This window comes from Geotrypetes seraphini, chromosome 13, assembly GCF_902459505.1.
Source record: "Geotrypetes seraphini chromosome 13, aGeoSer1.1, whole genome shotgun sequence".
NCBI classification, from domain to species: domain Eukaryota; kingdom Metazoa; phylum Chordata; class Amphibia; order Gymnophiona; family Dermophiidae; genus Geotrypetes; species Geotrypetes seraphini.
The window spans coordinates 33782879-33807891 of NC_047096.1; the positions used below are offsets into that span (position 1 = coordinate 33782879).

At 42.9% G+C, this 25013-nt stretch overlaps 1 protein-coding gene across 1 annotated transcript in view; it reads right to left on the reverse strand.

Moving 5' to 3' along the window:
- The window catches only part of C13H11orf52 (chromosome 13 C11orf52 homolog), a 37123-nt gene extending 16206 nt beyond the window's left edge, over positions 1-20917 (reverse strand). Inside the window, exon 1 of the mRNA XM_033917317.1 lies at positions 20732-20917. Coding sequence (XP_033773208.1) covers positions 20732-20763 — 32 coding nt within the window. The 5' untranslated portion in view covers positions 20764-20917. The remainder of the gene's footprint in view (positions 1-20731) is intronic.
- Between the last annotated feature and the right edge of the window lie 4096 nt (positions 20918-25013).

Consider the following 25013-nt stretch of genomic DNA (forward strand, 5'->3'; position numbering starts at 1 on the left):
GCGGCTTATCGTTGGGGAAATACAGGTACTATTACAACTATTTATGATTTCTATAGCTCTGAAAGGCGTATGCAGTGCTGCACATTTAACTTTTAACTGGGTCATTACTGTTTTATTAAAATTTGATATGATCGTCTATTCCTAGGTTTCTAGGGGAGTTACAAAAATGAAAACCATAATTTAAAATATATACGTTTACTTTGGAGATTGACATACTGGACACACAGGGAAGGCAGGGAGGAACTACATATGTTAAAAGAAAACAATTAAGGTAAGAACGAAGGGGAGAGATTAGTTAAAAGAACTAAGAGAGGTTACGAGTCCCTTAAGGAAATAAATGCTCTGGTGTAGATCTGCGAAGAATAAAGATGACTTAAAGTCTTTTGGGGAGATTAGTGATGATATAAATGACGACAAGAAAAAGGAGCTCAACTCAGTTAACAATAGTTTAAAAAAAAATCTAATTTGGACAGATAGGAGGGAGTTTCTTGCAGAGAGAATGATAGGATGGACACAGGCGAGTGGGAGTTAGGAGTTGAAAGCGGCCTTGAAAAAATGTTTTTTTAGCTTGGATTTGAATACTGCTAGAGACCGAGCTTGACGTTATTGACTCAGGCAGTCTGTTCCATGCAAACACAGCAAGATAGAAGGGATGGAGTCACAACCCTCAGCACTCCCACACAGCCAGCGGAGCGCAGTGCCCCCCTTAGTTACGCTCCAAAGCAATCGATCTCCACTGGACATCTTTCTAATGCACTGCTCCCCTGCTGAAAAAAGCAGGGTGCATGTGTGTGTGTGTGTGGGGGGGGGGGGGTCAGGTTTGCCATTGTTTTCTGAGGTTCGATATCCTTTAATATCTCCTGGGCTCAGGTTCTGTTCTGCCCACGTATTTTATCACAAAGTGGCATAAATTCCAGCCAAACAGTCACACAGTGCAGGGAGAATAAGGAAAGAGGTGGCCCTGAGTATAGGATCTCCTTTACCTTCTAAGGTAGACTTCCCTGCTCCGGGGGTCCTTTCTGCCTGGTTGCCAGGTTGTAATCAAGAGGGTGAAAAAATTTGGGTCTACTGAGGTAAATGTCCCAATCTAATTGTAATCCTCCCTGTCTCATTACAGTATATGATGTTCCTGTTCCTTATACAAAGGGGAACTTTAAAGACGTAATGCATTGAAATGTAATCACAGCACTAAACAATGTATTAGACTGAATTCTTCACATAATGTTCTGGCTTGGGAGCAGCTACCCGCCACCCTCTGTTCCTTTTTTTTTTTTTTAGTTGTTTGTATTTCTTGAGGCAGTACTTTGTGTTTCACAGTGCAGCGCTCATACAGGAGATCTTTACGATTGTTCAGTTTGAATTTGGGTTTTCCTATCTGGTTGTTTTTTTTCTTCAAAATCATTATTCATTTTATAACTTTCAATAAGTGCAACAAAAATACAATCATATATACTTTAACATCACTTACTAATCCATCAAAGACTAAATCACATCAATTACCCTCCCTCCCTTCTTTTATATCCATCATTATATAACATTTGAATAATCCCATCCTCCCCTCCACCCTGGACATTAGTAAATAAAAAAGGGGAAAATAAAATTATTAATTAACCTATCTGGTTTTCTGATATTCCATGTACCATCATCTGGGACCCCTGAGGAAGAGGTGTTTCTTTGAAACACGTACCATGTCGGGTCCGGTCCACACGAATACTTGAACCAGATTTTTATTTTATTTTATTGTTATACATGTTTTTATGACTTTTTATTAAATTCCTGCACCTTGTACATTATACTGCAGTTTTGTTTTTGTTTTCTGCTTTGTATTTTTTGAGAACCTTGATATTACCTCAATATTTCAGTCCCTGTCCTCTCTCCCCCCCCTCCCTCCACCCCACCTCGCCTCACTCTTGGTTAGAGAATTAGAGCACCAAGTCCCCTGCCTCTGGAGATAACTCTCCTTGCTGTAAAAATATGGTAATTAAGGTGGTCCGATGACGAGTGCTGTGTGCTGGTCCAACTTTTGTTTTCTTTTCAGACCGGCTGGGAGATCCTGTGGGCAGGATTGAGCTGCTGAGCTTACCTCGGTGGACCACGTGCAGCCAGGAAGCAGAACCAGAGAGCACCATTGGAATGCACATGGAAGTTGTGCTGGTGCCAAGAAAGGAAAAGGAAAAATGCGCCTAGAACCTCTGAGCTGTAGCTTTGCTCGTGGCCCCGTCAATTTTTGCAGAGGCCCTGTGTTATTTTTCGCTTTCATACTGCAGGCTGGGCCAAAGGGAGCCTTCTGGCCATTAATGGTGAGGCAAGGGAAGAAAAAAAGAGATGGGCTGGGTTGGCCTGAAACCCCGGACAAAGAACAAATCCAACAGATCTGCAGTGAGGATGCAATAGGACAAAGACAAGAAAAGAACTGCAGACAGATGCACAAGATGCAGGCAAAGTTGATTTAAAACCAACACACAAACAATTTGTTGCACCCAAACTTGTACTTGCACACTTGATAACATAAGAATTTATTTCTAAACCACAATTGCCTTAAAGTTCAATGCGGTTAACAAAAGATTAACTAGAAAACATAACTCAAAATGATGGATACATTAATATTAAGAACCAAGAAACTTAGACAAGAAAGTCTTGAGTTATTTCTTATAGTGAAGATAAGAAATAGATGAGGATAAGAGCAGCTTAAAATCTTTATCCCACAATGCAATCTGAAAAGAAAGAGTTCTATCATGATATCTTTTATACCTACAGCCCTTGAATGGTGGGAATATGAAGAAAGCTTTGGTAATACGTGAATAATAATAATCATCTTTATTCTTGTATACCGCCAACCGTGAGTTCTAGGCAGTTCACAATCAAGAAGGACTGTACAATCAGTGAAACATACATGTAAACAGGGTTAGAGAAATAATCATGTTACCAACTTATTAAACAGGTAAGTTTTCAACAACTTTCTGAAGGCGTAATACGATTACGTTTGTGGAATCAAAGAACTTAACCAGGAATTCATGTTTCCTAATTAGAAAGCAAAAGTCTTATCTAGAAATCTCTTGTAACGACAAGCTTTTACAGATGGATACATGAACAAGGGACCTGACCCATCAGTACTTTATAATAAAGACATCCCAATTTAAAAAGAACCCGTGCCTCCACAAGCAACCAGTGCAGTTCACATAGTAGCACAGTAGATCACTGTTCTTCAACCGCCGGTCCGCGGACCGGTGCCGGTCCGCAGAAAATTCCTACCGGTCTGTGGAGGGCCGGCGAGATCGACACGGTTAAATTTCCCGTCGGCATCTCTTCCCTGTTCCCTTCCAGGGCTTAGGATCGGCTGCAGACAGCAAAAAGAAACACAGAAGCCGCGGGACTTTTCCTCTTGCCTGCATGCTATAGGCTCTGCCGATCCTGATCCCGCCCCCCTCTGAAGTGACTTCCTGTGTTTGAGGGGCAGGATTGAGACCGGCAGAGCTTATAGCGAATAGCAATGCAGGCAAGAGGAAAGGTCCCGCAGTTTCTGTCTTCATTTAGAGTTCTGGGCAAGGGAACTGTAAGTAAACTGTTAAGAACCAGGCTGCTTCCAATTTAGTGTCAGTTATGGTGAGAGCAGCCATTGTGACACTGGAGTCACTCTGGGGCCAGCAGCAAAGGGAGGGAATAAGATATGCTGGATTCTCACGTGTTGTGGGAAGGGGATGGTAGACCCGGGGGTGGGGGAGGATTGGTGTGACAGAAGGGAGATGGTGGATCCCCTTGGGGGAGGATAGTTATTGGAACTAGGTGGGAGTTGGAAGAATAGGGACACAAAGACAGATGCTGGACCTTGCAGGGGGCAGAGAGACATGGAAAATGCTGAACAGGAGGGTGGAGTATGAAGACAGAAGTAAGATGTTGGACATGGGTAGAGGGAGTAGAGAGACAGAGGGGATATGCTGGACATGGTAAAGGGAGAATAGGGAGACAGGGAGAAGATGCTGAATAAGGAATGGAGGGAGTAGGGTGATGGAAGGTAACTTGCTGGATTAAGATGGGGAAAAGAAGGGAGGTACTGTAATACGTTCAATATAAAATCATAACTGAGGCTTGTGCGGATCAGATGGTTTGCGGGGACTGAGCTTGCGGAGACGGGGCGGAAATGTGGGTTTTTTAAATTTCAGTCTTAGTAGTTTGCCGGTCCACAAAATAATCCTTTTATTTCTGCCAGTCCACGGGTATAAAAAGGTTGAAAAACACTGCAGTAGATGACGGCAAATAAAGACCTGAATGGTCCATCCAATCTGCCCAACACTATCCACTCTTTAAAATTACTGATTTAAATTTTCCTTCTTCTTTGCGATTGCTGGACCAGAGCTTAAAGCTCTGCCTGGTACTATGCTTAGTTCCATCTACATAACAATGCGTGAAGTGATCATATTTCATCAGTCCATAAATGAGCCTGCAGTATTTTGGATTATTCGTACCGGTGGTGTCAAAGGACACGCAACAAATTTGCCTGATCTGTATGCTGTCTGATAAGGAAAAAAGCATATATGCAGCTGAAAAAAACAAAAAGCTGCATATATGTTTTTTTTGCCATATCAGACAGCATACAGATCAGGCAAATTTGGTGCGTATCCTTGTTTGTTGGTTTTAAATCAACTTTGCCTGCATCTTCTACATTCGTCTGCAGTTCTTTTCTTGGTATGAAAACCCATCATCATTATTCTCTAAGCCTGGAATCTTACTAAATACAGTGGTGCCTCACACAACGAACTTAATCCATTCCAGGAGCAAGTTTGTTATGTGAAACGTTCGTTGTGTGAAACGCGTTTTCCCATAAGAATACATGTAAAACAAAATAATTCGTTCTGCAGCCCTACATTTCCCTCCCTCCACCTCACCTTATATGCAGAGTTTGCCAGCTTTCTTTTTCACCCAGCCGCACGCTTTCAAAAAGCTGTGCACGCGCAGCTGCTGGAGTTGATCAATGTTCTCTTCTCCTGCAACTTCCGGTTTCCGGTTGCGTCAGAGGAGAAGATTGAACAACAGAGCATGCGCGCATGTGCTGCTCTTTGAAAGTGTGTGGCTGGCCGAAAAAGAAAGCCGGAAAACTCGGCATCTAAGGTAAGGTGGAGGGAGATGATGGAACACTGCATTCAGACAGGAGGGTGCTGCTGTTCCCGGCTTCGGCGAGAGTAGTTCCGCCCCCCCCCGGGCCCCTCGGGCGACTTCGTTGTGTGAAACGAAGTTCGTTATAGGGAGCAAGACAAAAAGTTCGTTATGCGCAGCATTCGCTGTACGAGGCGTCCGTTATGCGAGGCACCACTGTATGTCCTTGTCTATGAGAGTTACAGGCACTGAACTGTGTGGCAGAAGCAGCCCTGAGTCAGGTATTCGAGACTCCTGCCACAGATCCATGAGCCTGGCAAGTCAGGGGGAATTCTAATCTTCATCAGAACATTTCTATTCCACTTTAAACAAGACTGACTCAAGGCGGATTATAGTAAAATGATCTGTGACAATAATTCATTCTACAGTATACGAAAGTGATACTAACCATTTTTTCAGTTACACAGTGATAAAAGCTAGTTATCAATTAAATATAAAGAAAACCGCTTTTTCACTGTCTTTCTAAAAGATTGATAACACTTGATGTCTCTGATCGCTCTAGGTAGCTTATTCCAAAAATTGAGTTCTGTGCCAATTAATGACCAGTGACTGGAAATTATTTAATGATAAATAGTTGCAGAACGGATGGTCAGTCTAATTTCCCATGCAGACCTTAGCTCTCTAGGAGCCCAATTTTTGTCTGTGTCCCTGCAAACAGATTAAAAGAGAAAAAAATTTTCTGCAGGGAGGGGAGAAAATGCTAGAATTAAGTGAAAGTACTATTCTCCCTCTAGCATTCGCGGTTTCGATTATTCACGGTTTTTAGCTTGGTGGCTCCTCCCCCCAAATTACATCAGCTTGCATAGAGAAATTGCTATTTCCAAGCGTTTACAGAGAAAATCGCTGATTCCCAGCACTTTGTTCACCGTGTTTTGCCTCTCCTTCAGGAACAGGCCAGGTCTGCCACCATGTTATTTGCGTTTCACTATATTCACGATGGTTTTTAATAGAAAACAGTGAATAACATATGAAAAAGTTATTTGCGGTTCTGTTAACTCCTATCACAGCGAATACGAAGGGAGAAGTGTAGACACAGGGATTTCAAAACTTCCTACAGCTCAATATTTAAACTTCAAGCCAGCTATGGTGTTTTTCATTAAATGTTTAAAGGATATTCAAAAACAGTACTTAAACTGTTATCCAAATAACAAACAGCTAATGTTGGACTAGCAAATAGCCTAAATGGTGCCTGGTTAATCACCAGCTCTACCCCTATTCTCCCCATGCACCACTTCCCACCCTGCCACTACCTAAAGTGCCAATATGGTGAATAAGGGTCCTAGTCCGAAACATGATGGGGCCTAGGACAAATGCTAGGGAGGGGCCCCCAGAGCTTGCTTGCAGGCTGTCCCTCTTTTCAATTTCAGGCAGGTTTTGGGTCCCCTGTAACATGGGGGTCCAGGCCCCTAATGTCAGCCCTGATAAAGGTATTTAGTATTACTATTCAGATAGTGCTGTTGAATATCCAGGGTCAGTGCCACCTACTTACTGTGCAGGGGGAACGAGGCAAAATTTTAATGGTGGCTTTTGCATGGGTAAACTACCACTTACCCCTGAAAATGTCTTTGAAAATTGCCTATGTAAAAAGTACCTGTAGATACTCGTACCAACTTTGTCCAACCAAAACACTAGTTCCCTTGAATGCAAATCTTTCTCATGCATATTCCATTAGGGATATCCTGAAAGTCTGGCCCTATGGCAGTCCTCAAGGCCAAGGAGTGATAAACACTGACCTAGCTAGTCAGAATTAGAACCCATGATTGCAAAGCTCCAGAGGAAACTAGATAATAAGGTTGTGGCTGAATGTGGTCACGGCAATGACCAAGTCTGAACGGTTCTCTGCATGAACATGCCTACAACTCAGAAATTCTTCTCGCCAAGGCAAAAGCCACCAGAAAGACTGTCTTAACTGTAAGATCCATTAGAGAGAGGCCTTCTGCAAAGGCTTATACAAAGCAAAACAATGTTAAGGTTCCATGATGGAAAAGGTCGTCTATGGGGGGATGCAATCCGAGTGCCCCCTTCAAGAATCAGGCTACTGGGCACCACTTGAGCACCGCAAAGCCTCCAAAATTGGATAAAACCCCCAAAATAAAACTTCTCAGATCAAAAAGATGCCTTTCAGCACGCATGCAGAAGGAAAAACTGAAAAGAGGCAGTATAGCCCACTGAGGAAGGAAGCGGAGCTGAAGAAAATGTAAATGATCCCTTCTGCACAGTTCACAGTTAGGGAAAGTTAACCCACTTGTGAGAACTCATATGCCCTGTGTACCAGAAACCACCTTTTTGAAGGAATTCTCTCAAGGGGGTGTACAGCAAGAATAAGTCAAACATGAGCAAGAGATAATTACAGCTGTAAAAAATATTAAAATAACAATTCAAAATATGGCATAGTATGCTACATTACAAAGTCAATCCACTAAAAGGTATTTTAAAATATTATTTAAATTTATATCATGCCTTATGAAGCAGCTTATAATACTATTAAAAGACACAAAGGGAATCTCAGAATGCCACTTGTCCGCTGTTGATTCCTGCAGTACAGTATGGCAGCACTCGTCACTGGCTCACCCAAAAGTGTCCTCTATTCTAATCTCTTTTTTTCTTTTTTTGTATTCTTCACACTGTTTCTACTTCTAATTTTTCATACTGTTTCTGTGCTCTCTAATATAAGAACATAAGAACATAAGCAGTGCCTCTGCTGGGTCAGACCAGAGGTCCATCACGCCCAGCAGTCCGTTCACACGGCAGCCCATCAGGTCCAGTAATCCTCTATCTATACCCTTTTTCTTCAGGAAATTATCTAATCCCTTCTTGAACCTCAAAATCGTACTCTGTCCTATCACACCCTCTGGAAGTGCATTCCAGGTGTCCACCACCCTTTGGGTGAAGAAGAACTTCCTAGCATTGGTTCTGAATCTGTCCCCTCTTAATTTTTCCGAATGGCCTCTCGTTCTTGTAGGTTTTGAACATTGAAGAATCTGTCCCTCTCCACTTTCTCCATGCTCTTCATGATCTTGTAAGTCTCTATCATGTCCCCTCTAAGACTCCGCTTCTCCAGGGAAAAGAGCCCCAGTTTCTCTAATCTTTCAGCATATGAAAGGTTTTCCATACCTTTTATCAATCGTGTCGCTCTTTTCTGAACCCTCTCGAGTATCGCCATATCCTTCTAAAGGTACGGTGACCAATACTGGACGCAGTATTCCAGATGCGGGCGCACCATCGCCCGATACAACGGTATGACAACTTCTTTCGTTCTGGTTGTAATACCTTTCTTGATAGTACCCAGCATTCTATTCACCTTCTTAGAGGCCGCTGTGCACTGTGCTGACGGCTTCATTGTGTTGTCCACTATTACCCCCAAGTCCTTTTCTTAGGTACTTTCACCCGTTACCAGCCCTCCCATTGTATATCTGTACTTCAGGTTTCTGTTTCCTACATGCAAGACTTTACATTTCTCTACATTAAACTTCATCTGCCATCTTGTCGCCCACTCTTCTAGTTTGTTCAGGTCCCTTTTTAAATATTCACTGTCCTCTTTAGTCCCAACTCCACTAAATAGTTTGGTGTCGTCTGTGAATTTTATTACTTCGCACTTCGTCCCTGTTTCTAGATCATTTATAAATACATTGAACAGCAGCGGTCCGAGTACCGACCCCTGTGGAACACCATTTGTGACCCTCCTCCAGTCCGGGTAGTGGCCCTTCACTCCTATCCTTTGCTTTCTACCCGCCAACCAATTTTTGATCCATCTATGTATGTTTCCTTCCACCCCATGGTTCTTCAGTTTCTGTAGTAGGCGCTCATGGGGGTACCTTGTCAAAGGCTTTTTGGAAATCGCGAGAAAGCAAATGAATGAAATGTAGTTGTTAAGGCACTTCCCCCGTCCTGAGGAAAATACGAAACGCGTTGGTGGGGCGCAGTATAACAGCGACATTGCACTAACAAGCTAAGTTATCTAGGGGATAAGGAATTTTCAGTATATTGCTTGAAAATGAATTAGGAAGAATGATAATTTATTGAAATGAATGAAATGACTAAGAAAACATATGGAAGAGATAAAAAATCCAATGAATTGAGATTTTGGAAATGACTTTTAAGATGTTATTAGTATATTTATTTATTTATTTATTAGAGAGCACAGAAACAGTATGAAAAATTAGAAGTAGAAACAGTGTGAAGAATACAAAAAAAGAGAATAGAATAGAGGACACTTTTGGGTGAGCTAGTGACGAGTGCTGCCACACTATACTGCAGGAATCAACAGCGGATAAGTGGCATTCTGAGATTCCCCTTGTGTCTTTTAAAAGTATTATAAGCTGCTTCATAAGGCATGATATAAATGTAAACAATATTTTAAAAAAACCTTTGAGTGGATTGATATTATAGAGTGCCTAATAGGATTGACATTACAAAGTCAACACAATACACAATAAAACAATTTGACAGACAACATAGGGTGTAAGCAAATGTGGAGCATATAGATAAAGAAGACAGAGGTAGCACAAATGAAGTCTTGCAGCACCTTATCCCATCCTGGCTCTTACTGACAGAGCAGGGGAGGACTGCTGGGTCAAACAGAAAACCAATGCTTGAAATTTCTTCTTGGTATCTGGAGTGGCTTTAGGCCAGACATAACTCAATCCACACCCTGTTCTCCCCTTGTGTTCATGCCAAGGAATTCAAAGCCTCTATCTCCCATAGGCAAACTGCTAAAGAGAATCACTTGCACAATTAAAGGAAACTGGTTAATCCGCTGGTTATTTCTCTCTGGAAAAAAGGAGGCTCAGGGGTGATATGATAGAGACCTTCAAGATCATGAGGGGCATAGAGAGGGTGGATAGGGGCAGATTCTTCAGGCTGAAGGGGACAACAAGTACGAGGGGGCATTCGGAGAAACTGAAGGGAGATAGGTTCAAAACGAATGCAAGGAAGTTTTTTTTCACCCAAAGGGTCGTGGACACTTGGAATGCGCTACCGGAGGAAGTGATCAGGCAGATTACGGTACAGGGATTCAAACAGGGATTGGACGGATTCCTGAAGGATAAAGGGATCATGGGATACTGAGGGAGGAGCTGGGATGTAACACAAGTATAGGAAGTTAATCAGGTAATGAGTATAAACTAACCTGGTCGTGCATGTGCAAGACCGGAGGGCTAGGACTTCGATAGGAAGGCAGGACTTAAATGGGAAACCAAGGTGGCAAGGGAGCCCCTTCTGATGATTCAGACAGGTCTTGACCTGTTTTGGGCCGCCGCGGGAGCGGACTGCTGGGCGAGATGGACCTGTGGTCTGACCCGGCGGAGGCACTGCTTATGTTCTTATGAGATTTATTAACCACTTTTGTGAAGAGATTCACCCAAGGTGGTGTACAGCAGGTATAATTCAACATAAAGGTTTACAATTTTGTTAACAGCATAACAGTAGTAAAAAAAAAAGACCAAATGTAAACATAAATACAATAACCCTCCTTGCAGTATGAGCTAAATGCCGAGCCGCTCATAGGAATAGAATGGGCGGCTCGGCATTTAGCTCGCACTGCTTTGGCAGCGCAGCTTGATAAAGGGGGAGGGGGTAAATGAGTAAATTTAAACTTAATAATAGGACTACCATGAAACAGTTTCAAAAATATATCTATCAACTGCACTGAAATTCAAGTAAGAGGGATATAATACATACTATAAGCGAGACATAATACTTATGAAGCATCTAATAAGCACCAATCAGAACATCCAAATAACATAGATACAGTGGCTTAGTAAGGGGGGGGGCGGACTGCCCCAGGCGCCATTTTCACAGGGACACTGGCGCCCCTCCTGACGTACCCGTTGAAATGTTTGCCGGCGCAAACAGCATTTACACCTGCTGCTCGCACCAACTGTGGTTGCAGGACCGGGACATGACGTCAGAAGGGATCCAAGGCCGGCGCGAGCAGCAGGTGGACGATGTTACTCATGCTGGTGAACATTTCAAGGAGGAACGTGAGGGGCGAGAAGGAGCTCGAGCAGCAGGGAACAGCGGGAAGGGGGGCGCACGGCACAGCGCCAACCCCCCCGGCTATGCCACTGCATAGATACGACGCTAATGCTTTTCTATAATACAGCTTATCTGTGGGGCCAAATGCAGATATTAGATGGGGGACTAGATAGGTGGTACAAGGCAAGTTGTTTATACAGTTAAACAAAGTATAAGGAACTGATTTAGTTAGTGTGTGTGGTGAGCTAGTCCTGGTGCAGAATGACTGTAGAGTCAATCAATCAGTCACCCTATGTATTAAAGGCCTGGGTGAACAGCTGTTATGAGCACAGCTCAATTCATATAAAAAGGTATTTAAAGGCTACATCAATGCATCCATCCATCATAACTTCCTTGATAATTCAATAAAGGCAGGAGTGGACAACTTTTCCAAACGGATGACTGCATGAATGTAAGTACTTTTCCATGGTGGGCTACACACAGAGAATTACGTTTCTCGCTCTCAAATATTCCCCCCCATAGTGTTCAACATTCCCTACCTCTCAACCCTCCTTGAGGTACGTCCTTTATTACCTCCCTCCCTCAATGAGACAATACCACATTCAGCAGAATATACATCTGCTCATGCTCAAGGCCTGCCAGCTCCCACACCCTCCAAACTTCCTCTTTCAGAGGGAGCAGAAACCAGCCAGTGAGCCTTGATCCCTGTTCTGCTGATTATAGTATCGCCACAACAAGGGAGGGAGGCGAAGGGAGAGAGGGTGCCCAATCTTGCAGCCACATAAAATAAATGGTTAGCCACTGCAGCCCGCAGACAATAGGTTGCCCATCCTTACCATATAGCTTACCTAGTCTGCTCACCTATATTAACTACTCAGCTCTACAATTCCTTTTTCTCCTTTATCGACTCTCAGTGCTTGCCCCATACATTCCTGAATTCAGATCAGGGCTGGTCCAACCACTAGGCAGAATAAGTGCCTGCCTAGAGTGGCAAAATTTGGAAGTGGCAGCGGTCAGCATCACTAAACAAGAGTCAGGTTGAAAAACGTAGGACACTGGAAGTCTTGAGCATGTGCAGATTTAAGGCCCTGTACTGGCTTTGGTTTAAAGCTGCAAGGCTTGGGCAGACTCGGTGGGGATACGGCAGCAGCAAAAGTGAGGGCTACCAGGAAGAAGAGAAGGAGCAGATGGACACATGGGGGACACAGTGGACACTTCAGAGTGGGAGTAGGAAAGGGAAAGGGAGATGCTAGCCACCTTGGGAAAAGGGTTAGAGATGAGGACATGGGAATTGCACTCGGGTGGGTCACTGGGACCAAAACCCAACAATATTTTACCCCAACACAGTATCAGCAACTAGAGAGCTTCAGGGAAGGGCCAGAAATTATTATTATTTTTTTTTCCTGGAAGGGGAGATGCTGTACACCTTGGGGGGGGGGGGGGGAAGGGGTGTTAGGAGAAAGCAAGGCTGCACAGCATGGAATTACATTGGCTCCCTGTTGAGACTAGAGTGCTTTTTAAGTTTGGATGCTTATGTTACAAAGTCCCTAGTTACTTGGAGATCATTTTTAATTTTCCATTTCTAGACATTCATTACATATATCAAAACTATTTGATTTTCCGTTGGTTAGGGGCTGTCATTATAAAAGATATCACAATTGTCTGTTATCATTTCAAGCTGCCATCTGGGATCCAGATTGTAGCCGGTTGCTCTCCACTTCCACATCTTACATGAATTTTAGAAAAGTGTTAAAAACAAAACAAAAACCCAACTTACTTAAGATTAATCTTTTTATAATTCACTAGAGATGTTTGTTCTTAACCTCATAGATCTGACAGGTATTGTGATATACAAATATCATGTTATGTTATATTTTACGTATTATATAGGTACTTACACCATTTTGTAGTTGGGACAATGGAGGGTTAAGTGACTTGCTCAGCGTTACAAGAAGGGGGTAGGTTATGGGACATGAGGAGTGTCAGGTGCCCTTGAACCAGCAGTGATTCAGACATTGCATGGAACAGCCCTCCAATGGAGTGTAAATATGAAGATATTCACCACTTTTTCCATAAATATTTTTGATTCTATCCCCTTTTATCCTCATCCTATGAGCCCTCATTTTAACATGGATACATGTATATTTAAATGTACATATCATATCTCCCTTCTCCCAAAGCATATATATTTCAGTCTTTAAGTCTGTCCTTATATACTTTATGCCAAAGAGCACTGGCCATCCTGTTTTTATCTTTCTGAAGGTGTGGTCTCCAGAATTGGACACAGTACCCCATATAAGATCTCACCAAGGGCTTTAACAGAGGCAGCATCACCCAGAAAAGAAGGCGCAAGAAAAGCTCAGTTTAATGCTTGGGGAAAGAGGTCAAAGACAGCTGTAACAAAACCAATCTGTCCAGAGACATTACAGACCATTAGGAAGCCCAGAAGTTTCCTTGCTAACTCTCCTTTGTACTTAGCAATTCTTTCATTTACTACTGACATGAATTAATTCTGGTCTTTCATATAATACTGCAACAACTTATGTACAAATTGACGGGCCTCCTTGAATCTTCAGAAAGGGAGAAAAGAGCAAATGAAAGGGAGCCAGAGAGAATGAAATATTCAAGTAGCTGTCAGGGGTGAAACATTCTTATCGATAGCTGTAGAAGTATTCACAAGTATAGTTCCAGTGAAACCAAGATAAGGGCTAAGGAGCAGGATGGCCCAGGAAGCTAGGAAAAGAAAATGGAACTGTTAAAACTCACTAGGCGTATCAGGGAATTTCTGTACCGTGCGAGCCTGACTCAGAGTTAAAGGGCCAGTCCCTCTTGGTGGATATGGGTTGCAAGGATCATCATTTAGGGACCCTTTGAGTAATGATCTAACATGGGATGTGTTAAAGTATATGTTATTTTTTATTGCATGTGTGCGCACTAACCGCACAGTAGATATTTTTTTATTTTTTTAAAAAGGGGGCATGTCAGGAGTGATGAGTAGATATTTCTGTGCTAATTAGTTACATATCTACATTATCACATGCTAGTTGGTTAGTAAATGCTCATGCAGTTATTTTTTTTAAGATGGCCACACACTAATTGTTTTTTACAGCTGTGGAAAAAGTGGCTTTACTATGGGGGAATGATCCATGTAAGGGCAAACTAAGGCCATTTTTTTTTACTGCAATCTAGCAAAAAGACCTCTTAATTAGTTTTTATAGCATTTTGGTATGTATTTGATTTTTTAAAAACATCTTTTATTAAGAACTAGAACAGGGGTGTCCAACCTTTTGGCTTCCCTGGGCCGCATTGGCCGAAAAAAATGTTTCTGGGGCAGCACAAACGCACAAATGCTGCAGCAAGACAGAGGAGGGAGCTGGAAAAACAGCAAACACCCGGGGGCAGCAGCAGAAAACACTGCATCGCCCTTGAATGGGGCCGCACAAAATACTTCATGGGGCCACATGCGGCCCTTGGGCCGCAGGTTGGACACCCCTGAACTAGACTCAATAGCATAACATGGATAACAAAGTCGATGCCTGTATGTTTCTTAAACACAACAACACGACATGTACCCTCACTTCTTGCATTCTGTAATTCGCTGATTGTCTAGCCTTCTTCGATGTGAACCACCTACAAGTCATTTGACTATGGCGGTATAGAAGAATAAAGTTATCATATTATTATTATTATTATTATAGTTACAACTAATTCAGATAGTGTACCAAAAAAAAAAATCCTGATTGGATCTCTTCTGCATATGGCACGTGGCCATTGGGATGCTAGCCACTTGTCTAGAATGTTTCCCCTATTGCACTGTAAAGGGCATTAAGAAATTAATGTGGGGTTAACGAGTGAACTGTGCAGACACATTAAGGGGTTTTGTGGTAGTCTGCCTGTATCCACACATTAATGAATGTTCCACTCAGGGCATGGCATGGTTGGAGAGCGGGTGTGGAAATGTTCACCAGCTAGCAGGTTATTATTACTGCATGCTAACTGGCTAACACACATGGGAGCACTTAGCTAATGTAAAAACCATAGCCCATATCAAAAACCCCGAGGAAGCCGCTTGGTAATGGCGAAACGGGTCCCTGTCGGACACGGTATATGGAGCTATTGCGGCAATCTATCTAATGCCGTTCAACAATTTAACTCAAACCGAAAGATAAGTGCTTTTGTTTACAATTATAATTATTGGTTGTGACCCAATGATGAGAAAAAGGCTCTTTGCAGTAACTTGTTGAAAAATCAACATTATTTGCATATACCTACAAGTTGAACCACTAATAGTGTTCTTAATGCTATTTGCACAAGTAAAAGCTATTTTTGCACAATTTATTTCTCTCAATTAATAAATGTTAGTAAAAAAGATAATTTATTTAAAAAAATACAAACATAAGATAATAAAAAAGAAAAAAGTAATTAAAAAAGAAAGATTTTTTTGAGTAGTAATTATTAAATTTTGAAGAAAAGTGTTGCACACAGTTACTGTTAATATATGAAGGTTTTGGATCGATGAAAGATTCCCATGCCACAATTCCTTATATGGATAATAACATTATGATCCTTGGAGTGGCAATTCTGAGATTCTTTCCTTCATTTAATTAATTTAATCTCCTGGTTGATTAACCTTTTGTGCATCTGATTATTTTTGGTTAATCTTTTTCATTTTGTATTATTTTGATTTAACACACATGGGAGCACTTAGCACCTCCTAAATTCGTAGAAACATGATGGCAGATAAAGGTCAAAAGGCCCATCCAGTCTGCCCATCTGCAGCATCTACTAAGAGATCCCACGTGCATGTCTCAGGCTTTCTTGAATTCAGATACCGTCTTTCTCCACCACCTCTACCGGGAGACTAGTCCACGCACCTACCACCCTTTCCTGTAAAAAAATATTTCCTTAGATTAGGAGGCGGGTGAGTGGTCCTGCATTAACCAAGAGCAGGTATCGCAATTTAATCCAAATGTTAACACATGACCTGCAGTAAAAAAGTGTTGGGAATGCCCCTTCTTGATGCAGCGTTTGTTTTGGCCTTGCTGTGCGTTAAGAGCCTTCTATATATAAGAACATAAGCATTGCCTCTGCCGGGTCAGACCAGGGGTCCATCGTGCCCAGCAGTCCGCTCCCGCAGCGGCCCCCCAGGTCCATGACCTGAAAGTGTTCCCTACCTAACCTAAAATATCCATACCCTATTCGCTCAATGTCCTGTAAGGTAAACCTCTATCTGTACCCTGTTATCCCCTTCGCTTCCAGAAAGTCATCCAGTCCCTTTTTGAACCCCAGAATTGTACTCTGTCTTATCACCTCTCCGGGAAGCGCGTTCCAGGTGTCCACCACCCTCTGAGTGAAGAACTTCCTTGTATTCGTTATGAATCTGTCTCCTCTCAGTTTTTCTGAATGACCTCTTGTTTTAGTTGTCCCTGCTAGTCTAAAGAATCTGTCCCTCTCCACCTTCTCTATGCCTTTCATGATTTTATAAGTCTTAATCATGTCCCCTCTCAGTCTCCGCTTTTCCAGGGTAAAGAGCCCCAGCTTGTCTAACCGTTCGGCATATGAAAGGTTCTCCATACCCTTTATCATCCTCGTTGCTCTCCTCTGGACCCTCTCGAGTATTGCCATGTCCTTCTTGAGGTATGGCGACCAGTGTTGGACGCAGTATTCCAGATGTGGGCGCACCATTGCTCGATATAGTGGCAGGATAACTTCCTTCGTTCTGGTAGTGATACCTTTTTTGATAATGCCCAACATTCTGCTCGCTTTTTTTGAGGCCGCTGCACATTGCGCCGCCGGCTTCATTGTGTTATCCACCAATACCCCCAGATCTTTTTCTTGGCTGCCTAAAAAAAAATAGCACCGGCTAATGCGGCCCTAAGCTCGATTCTATAAAAGTTAGGCATCCATTATAGAATCACGCTTAGCCTAAGCGTACTTAGGTGGTGCTAAGCATTCTAACATTTAGGCCTATCCTATTTATGCCTAGGTTTTCTTGGCCTAAATGCCTGCGCCTATGTTAGGCACCCAATGGCTTCTAATTCAAAACAGGCGCGTACATGAAAAACATATTCACATCCTAACCATGTCCACTTTTAACTACGCACTTTGCACTTTGCTGTTGTTGAATCACACCTACCAGGTTAGGTGCCCAAGAATTGCCATACTGGGACAGACTGAAGGTCCATCAAACCCAGTACCCTGCCTCCAACATTGGCCAACCAAGCTCACAAGTACCTGGCAAGATCCCAAGGGGTAAAACCGATTTTATGCAGCATATCCCCGGAATAAACAATGGTTTTTACCCCCAACCATCTTAATAACGGCTTACAGACTTGTGTTTTAGGAAATTACCTAACCCTTTTTTAAACCCCCATTAAGCTAACTGCTTTCACCACATTCTCTAAAAACACATTCCAGAGTTTAATTACACATCGAGTGAAGAAATATTTTCTCCATTTTATTTCATCACACGCCCCCTAGTCCTAGCATTTTGGGAATGAGTAAACAAGCGATTCACATCTCCTCATTCTAGTCCACCCACTATTTTACAGATCTCTATCTGTGCTGTCTCTTCTCCAGGCTGAAGAGGGGATGGGACTTGTATACCATTTTTTCACTGTGGTTTATACATTCAAAACAGTTTACATATTTTAGACAGATACTTATTATGTACCTGAGGAAATGAAGCGCTAAGTGACTTACCCAGAGTCACAAGGAGCTGAAGCTCTTAACTCCCACTCACTGTCAGTAGCTTTACCCCTTGTATCATTCTTCCTACCAGAAACTCCCTAACCCTGAGATGTCCTATCTGTCTGTCCAAATTAGATTGTAAGCTCTTCAGAGCAAGGACTGTCTACTGAATGTTAAATGTACAGCGCTGCATATGCCTTTCAGTGCTATAGATAAATAGTAGTAGTCATTTTAAAAGTGTGCATTACAGCACCTTAAGCCCAAATCTTGGTGTCAGGTCAAAAGCGCGCCGGGACAAAGGCGTGCCCAGACAATTGATCGCAGCGCGCACCGCCGCGCTGCTCTAAATTACTGTTTTTAGTGCTCCGATGGGGGGGCGTGGGGGGGACCCCCCCACTTTACTTAATAGACATCGCACCGCGTTGTGGGGGGCGTGGGGGGTTGTAACCCCCCACATTTTACTGAAAACTTCACTTTTTCCTTGTTTTTAGGGAAAAAGTTCAGTTTACAGTAAAATGTGGAGGGTTACAACCCCCCAAACCCCCCATAACGCCGGCGCGATGTCTATTAAGTAAACTGGGGGGGTTCCCCAACAAAACCCCCCGTCGGAGCCCCTAAAAACTGTAATTTAGAGCGGCGCGGCGGCGCGCGCTGCGCTCAATTGTCGGTGCGCGCTTTTGTCTTTCGCGCCGTTGTCTATGAACCCCAAATCTTTATGCTTTTTAGTAGAAGGACCCCAATGTGTAAGAGAAAAGGCAAAGTTATAATCTTATAATACTAGGAGGAAGGGCTGTGGCTCACTGGTCGAGCTGCTGCCTCTGCAACTCAGACATCAAATTCCTTGTGACCCTGAGCAAGTCACTTAAGGGCAAATTCTATACGAAGCGCCCAAAAGATAGGCGCCTAAGTAGGCACTGTTCAGCGCGATTCAAGTAAAATTGGGTGCTGTTTAATGAATCACGCTGAGCGGAACCTATTTTGGAGGCGCCCAAGAAATAGGCCAGCTCTAGGCACAAACTAAAAATCAGGCGCCTAGCTGAGCGCTTAAGCACGCTTAAGAGCAGCGATTCTGCAACAAGGCGCCTAACATGTAGCCACGCTTCACGTGCATAGCGCCTATTGTTTTGGAAGGCCGCCTACATTTTTAGAGACGCCTTGTTGCGGAATCACTCTTTCTTGATAGGCGCCTACGTTTCAATTAGTGCTGATTAAAGAGCTTAATTGAGCTGGTTACTCGATTTAAATAGGCGCCTTATCTAGATGGGCGCCTCCGAAATAGGTGCCCAACATTGGGCGCCGGTTTCAGAATTTGGGCCTTAATCCTCCAGTGCCCACCGCTTTGAATGTATGCTTTAAAATGCCATAGCTACAAAAAGGCAGCATACAAGTCCCCATTCCCTTTCCCATTATTTACCTCCCCTCCCCCCCCTTTTACTAAGCCGCAATAGAGGTTTCTACCGCAGCCCGGAGCGCTAAATGCTCTGACGCTCAGAGTTCCTACGAGTGTCAGAGCATTTAGCGCTCCAGGCACAGTAGAAACCTTTACAGCGGCTTAGTAAAGAGGGCCTTAATAAGAAAACCAAAAGCGGCAATAAACCTATTCATACTTTCTTCCCTACCCACATATGCATAAGGCTATAAATCAGGGGTGTCCAACCTGTGGCCCGAGAATCACATGCGGCCCAGTGAAGTATTTTGTGCGGCTTCGTTCGAGGGCGATGCAGTGTTTCTCTCTGCTGCCCCTGGGTGTTTACCATCTTGCCAGCTCCCTCCTCTGTCTTGCTGCACTGTTTGCGCGGCCCCAGAAACCTTTTTTTCAGCCAATGCGGCCCAGGGAAACCAAAAGGTTGGACACCCCTGCTTTAAATGATCAGTCTAAAATGGGTGTGCTACATTATATATACAGAAATAAAACAAAATTATACCTTTTTATTGGACTAAATCCATTTTTGATTAGCTTTCAAAGGTAACCCAGAACACTACAGTAAAAGGAAATTTTTAAGACAATTCAAAACATAAGACCTTTGGAAATAAAAATGATAAAATATTGTATTTTGACACTCTCCAGATAGTTCTTAAAGACATGGATTTTGTATGGTATTACAAACCATAAAATTATACTTTTTCCCTCACTCACTTATCTCCCCTATTTCTCCCCCTACCCACCCTCTTCCTCTTCGACTGTCATTGGAATGCTTTTATGTTTCACTTATATATTCTGATATCAACATTTGCTTATTTCTGATGTGAAGTAGGGTTGCCATCAAAAGCATAACCAAAAAATGTATTGTTAGACCAATAAAAAGGTATCATCTTAATTCCTTTATTTATATACGTATGTTAACAATGTGAAACTGAAGTGGAAATCAAACACTAAGGATCAAATCTTAAACTTCCTCAGTGCAAAAGAAAAAAAAAAAAAAAACAACCCCAACAAATTATAAACTTTAGAGTTCAACCAGGCACCAACTCAAGGATCTACTCTAAATAATTTTCTCAGATGGTAATGCTTCATTTTTACTGACCTAGCAAGTCAGTACTTTCAGAACAGCCGCAAAAAAAAGCTGATTTTCGTCCATCCGCTTGTAATTAATATTGTTTTTTGGTCGATTTTCGTGCGCTGCTTTTCTGCTTTGGACACAGTTTGCAGACAAAGATTTCCAAGAAAACCAGGCTATCTTTATAGCAGCCACCCACACTGCAATCCATTTTTACCCTCAAAAATAATGACGTTTATTGTTAGACATGTCATTCTTCACCACTAAGAGAAGGGGGGGAAATAAATTAGATGAAAGCAAAGGGGGAGCAGGTGTTTCAGCAAAGGTCAGTTGGCACTCCCGAGTCTATAAAGTCTCATCCAATCATGTATACCCTCCCCCCCTCCCCCCAACCGCGAATACTGGAGGGTACTCACAGGTCTCCTTTACAGCAGACGTAGTTACCCATGGTACTTCTGCTCACTGCATGGAGAGACAACCAGATTTGTCTGAACTCCTATAAATACTGTAAGGAGTTTGAGTTCACGTTTCCTGGTTCTTAGCTGCACCACCAGGAGTGTCGAGTTTCTGGCTGGTGGGAAGGACAAGTTTCCCTTCCCAGGCCTGCGCTTGACCTGCCATCTGCTGGAGAGATTTGGGAGAATCTTTCCATGTTTCCCTTAGTTTTTGGTCCCAATACAAATGATGTCTTCCATTTGTTACATGCATAATAAAATATAGGTACACAACACAATATTGCATAAAAAAAATAAAAACTTAACTACTGATTTAGTCCACATCATTGGGGCTGTCTTGCACGTTAATATGAGACTGTACGCTTTTCATAGTAAGCAGACTAGCAGTGGCCAGAAGCAGGTCAGGTTCCAGAGCCCCCACTGATCTGTCATTCTGTGAAAAAGGTAATACCCCCCAAGAGCAGGTGTTCTCTCCCATTCCTCGGGACACAGCTAGCCAGTCAGGTTTTTAGGATATCCACAATGAATATGCATGGGATACATTTGGATGCAATACCTCTATTCTTTGTAAATGTATCTCATGCATATATTACATTATGACATTTGTAATCCACACTTTCCTCTTGAGTTCATTGTGGCTTACATTAGGAAACTGGGCAGTCCCAAGAAATTACAAGATCAACTATTAAAAACAACAACAACAAAATTATTTAGTATTTACATACCTTCTAAACAGGCATATTTTCAATAATTTCCAGAATGTACTATCATTTGTCTGATACCTTATCATACTAGGCAAATCAATTTATTGCAGATAGCCACAAACCCTGACTGGCTAGGGGTGTCATGAGAGCTGGGTTGAGAACCCCTACCCTAGGGCAGGTGTAGGCCATTCCGGTCCGCGAGAGCCAGAGCCAAGTCAGGTTTTCAGGATATCTACCATGAATATGTACGAGATGGATTTGCAAGCACTGCCTCCTTGAGATGCAAATCTATCTCATGCATATTTATTGTGGATATCCTGAAAACCTGACCTGGCTCCGGCTCTCAAGGACCGGAATTGCCTACCCCTGCCCGAGGGCAAATGGTGTTCGCCTGCAGTCCACTCCAGACCAATAATGGGTGGAGTTTTGAGGCTATGCCTGTGATAGATTTGCATACAATGGTAGTAAGAATGCAATTCTCTCTCTCTTGCATGTTCATTAGAATTTAGAGGTATGCTGAAAACCCAAAATAACCCTTTGAGGCTTAGTGCAGTGGTTCCCAACCCTGTCCTGGAGGAACACCAGGCCAATTGGGTTTTCAGGCTAGCCCTAATGAATATGCATGAAGCAAATTTGCATGCCTATCACTTCCATCATATGCAAATCTCTCTCATGCATATTCATTAGGGCTAGCCTGAAAACCCGATTGGCCTAGTGTTCCTCCAGGACAGGGTTGGGAATCACTGGCTTAGTGAATGCCTCTGCCCTGGCATAGCCCTGCCAACTGTTGTGTGATCTTGTCATCACTGGCTGTCACTCCTTCCATGAAGTTTATTCATTTTTCTGTACCGTTTTCCCAGGAGAGCTCAGAACAGTTTACATGAATTTATTCAGGTACTCAAGCATTTTTCCCTGTCTGAACCAGCAGGCTCATAATGTACCTAGGGGAATGGGGGGGGGGGGGGGATTAAGTGACTTGCCCAAGATCACAGGGAGCATTGGAGCAAGAATTAAAAGAGAAAATATATTTTGAATAAAGCAAGATGAAGAACGTCACAAGTTGGTCTGTTCTTTTTTTTGAATAGTTCATTCTGTTAAGTGAGGACTGCACACTGTTTGAATCCAAACACCACAGTGCTGAGGTTGTAGCTTTAACCACCGCGCCACACTCTTCTGCATCATGTTGAAGAGAACTTACAGTGCTACCACTTCTCTCCCTCCCCCCCCAACTTTGCTATTCAGTTGTCTTTTTGTGTGAATCAAATATTTCTCCTTCTGCCTCCTCTCCCTCCCCCCCACCCCCATGGGACTTGTCTCATATTTCCTGGTTTTTCACCAGCTAATGAAATGGCTTTTTGAGTTCTAGAAACCATGCACTCTAATTATGTTTACTTTGGCACATTTCTTTGTGCATAAGAAAGAAAACTATGTTAAGTTAGTCCAATAAAAAGGTATTATTTTTTTATTCCTTTATGTTTTTGTTTTATTTCTACATATTAAGAACATAAGAATTGCCATCTCCGGATCAGACCCTGGGTCCATCAAGTCCGGTGATCCGCACACGTGGAGGCCCCGCCAGGTGTACCCTGGCATAGTTTTAGTCCCCATATCACTGTATGCTTCTCAAGTGAGATGTGTATCTAATTTACCCTTCCCCGTATCACTCTATGCCACTCTTAAGGAGATGTGCATCTAGTTTATCCTTAAATCCTAGAACGGTGGATTCTGCAATTACTTCCTCTGGGAGAGCATTCCAGGTGTCCACCACTCGCTGCGTGAAACAGAACTTCCTGATATTCGTCCTGGACCTGTCCCCCCTCAGTTTGTCTATGTCCTCTTGTCCGTGTCACATTGGACATTGTAAATAACTGCTTTCCCTGCTCCATTTTGTCCATATTACCTTGCGCAAGAAACAAACTCTCTGTGTGCAAGTGCTGATGTACCTAAATCCTGACCTGCCTTTCTCCTGTTCAGTGCCAAGCCCTTCGTCATGGTTGTCCACCCCTTCTCTCTCATTAGACTGGTCCTTGGCCTTTACTGTACCAGTGCATCTCAAGCCAATTCTGCTTAATTTATCATATTTGAATGCAGTTTGGAATCAAATTGCACACACTCTTGAGTTACAGCTGTTTCCCTTGTTTTTGGAAAAAAAAAAAAAAATCTTTCCCTGAGCAATTGTCTGTGCTGTCTGCAATGCTCAAATTGGCATTTGATGCAAATCCATTCTTCAGCTGTCTGTGCTATTTAATTTAGATGTCTTGGTATGATGTCTGCTTGGGCTACGATTACCATATGGCTCCAGAAAAAGGAGGACGGATTGAGACATCTGGGTTTTACTTCCATCCATTGCCTTCAATGTCTCAGTCCGTCCTCCTTTTTCTGAAGCCTCATGGTAACCCTAGCGTGGGCCTCTGATGAAGTTTCAAGCTTTAGAGTCAATTAGTGCTTGAATAGCGCCAACAATAATCTGCGTGCAGAATGTTTAGAGGCCTTTAGCACAGGAAATAATGTGTGGGCCAAAGATAGCCACAAATTGTATTAAGATGTAGTCAAATGGATGTTAATGAGGTAATTTGCTATTCCCTCCCAATGCTCAGAAAACTGCACAAATAAACCCTGCTCTTAACACTGGAAACCTACCACCGGCTTGGAGTTGGAATAGGTAGGGTTACCAGATTTCCTTTTTAAAAAAAGCGGACACCAGGTCCTTCCCTGTTCCGCTCCCAGTCCCGTTCCACTTTTTCCTCAGCTTCTCCCCCACAAACCACACGTCTCCTTCCCCGAGCTCGGGACCATGTCTGGATGTCTTCTGTGCATTCGTGAACGTCAATGCGATGACATCAAGCATCATGTCGATGTCTGTGCATGTGCAGAGGACATCCAGACATGGCCTCGTGCTAAGAGCTTTCCAAAACCCAGACAAACTGCCGGGCATCTGGAAACCCTAGGTATGGGGGGGGGGGGAAGGGGGAGTTAAAGATAGGATTTCTTGTGATTCTCTGTTTAAAATCTGCCAGTTTCGATTTGTTCAGGAAGTAGAAGGAAGCCTGTGCAAGTCTCTAAGCACCGTTACTGAGAAACAAATGTGTGTGAGTCCAAGCAAACCTAAAAGTGAAATCACACATTGGCTCCTGTTTTCTGCACTCAAATACAAGCCTTCTAAGTTAAAAAAAAATGGAAAAGCCTATATTTAAAGGTGCAGAAGAGTGGTCCTGATGTGTGCTTCACTTCTGGATTTCCTTGGGCTGCATTAACTTTGAAACTCTTCTGTGCATGTGCCTGTCATGTTACTCCCCCTTACTTTTGGTCTCTGAATCCCGCTGTGCGCCCAGAGCTGAAAGGGGCATTTCTGGAGGAGTGGTTAGGGTGGGATGTGGGCCGACCTAGACATAGTCGTCCTGCAGGGATAATCTAATGTTTGACGAGACTTCTTAGGCGAAACGTATACTTTGTGAGTTAGATGAGGTAAAAGTAGGTATAAGTGCCAAAAAAGGTTTCAAAAGTGACCAGATAACCACTGCAGAGACAAAGTAAAGACC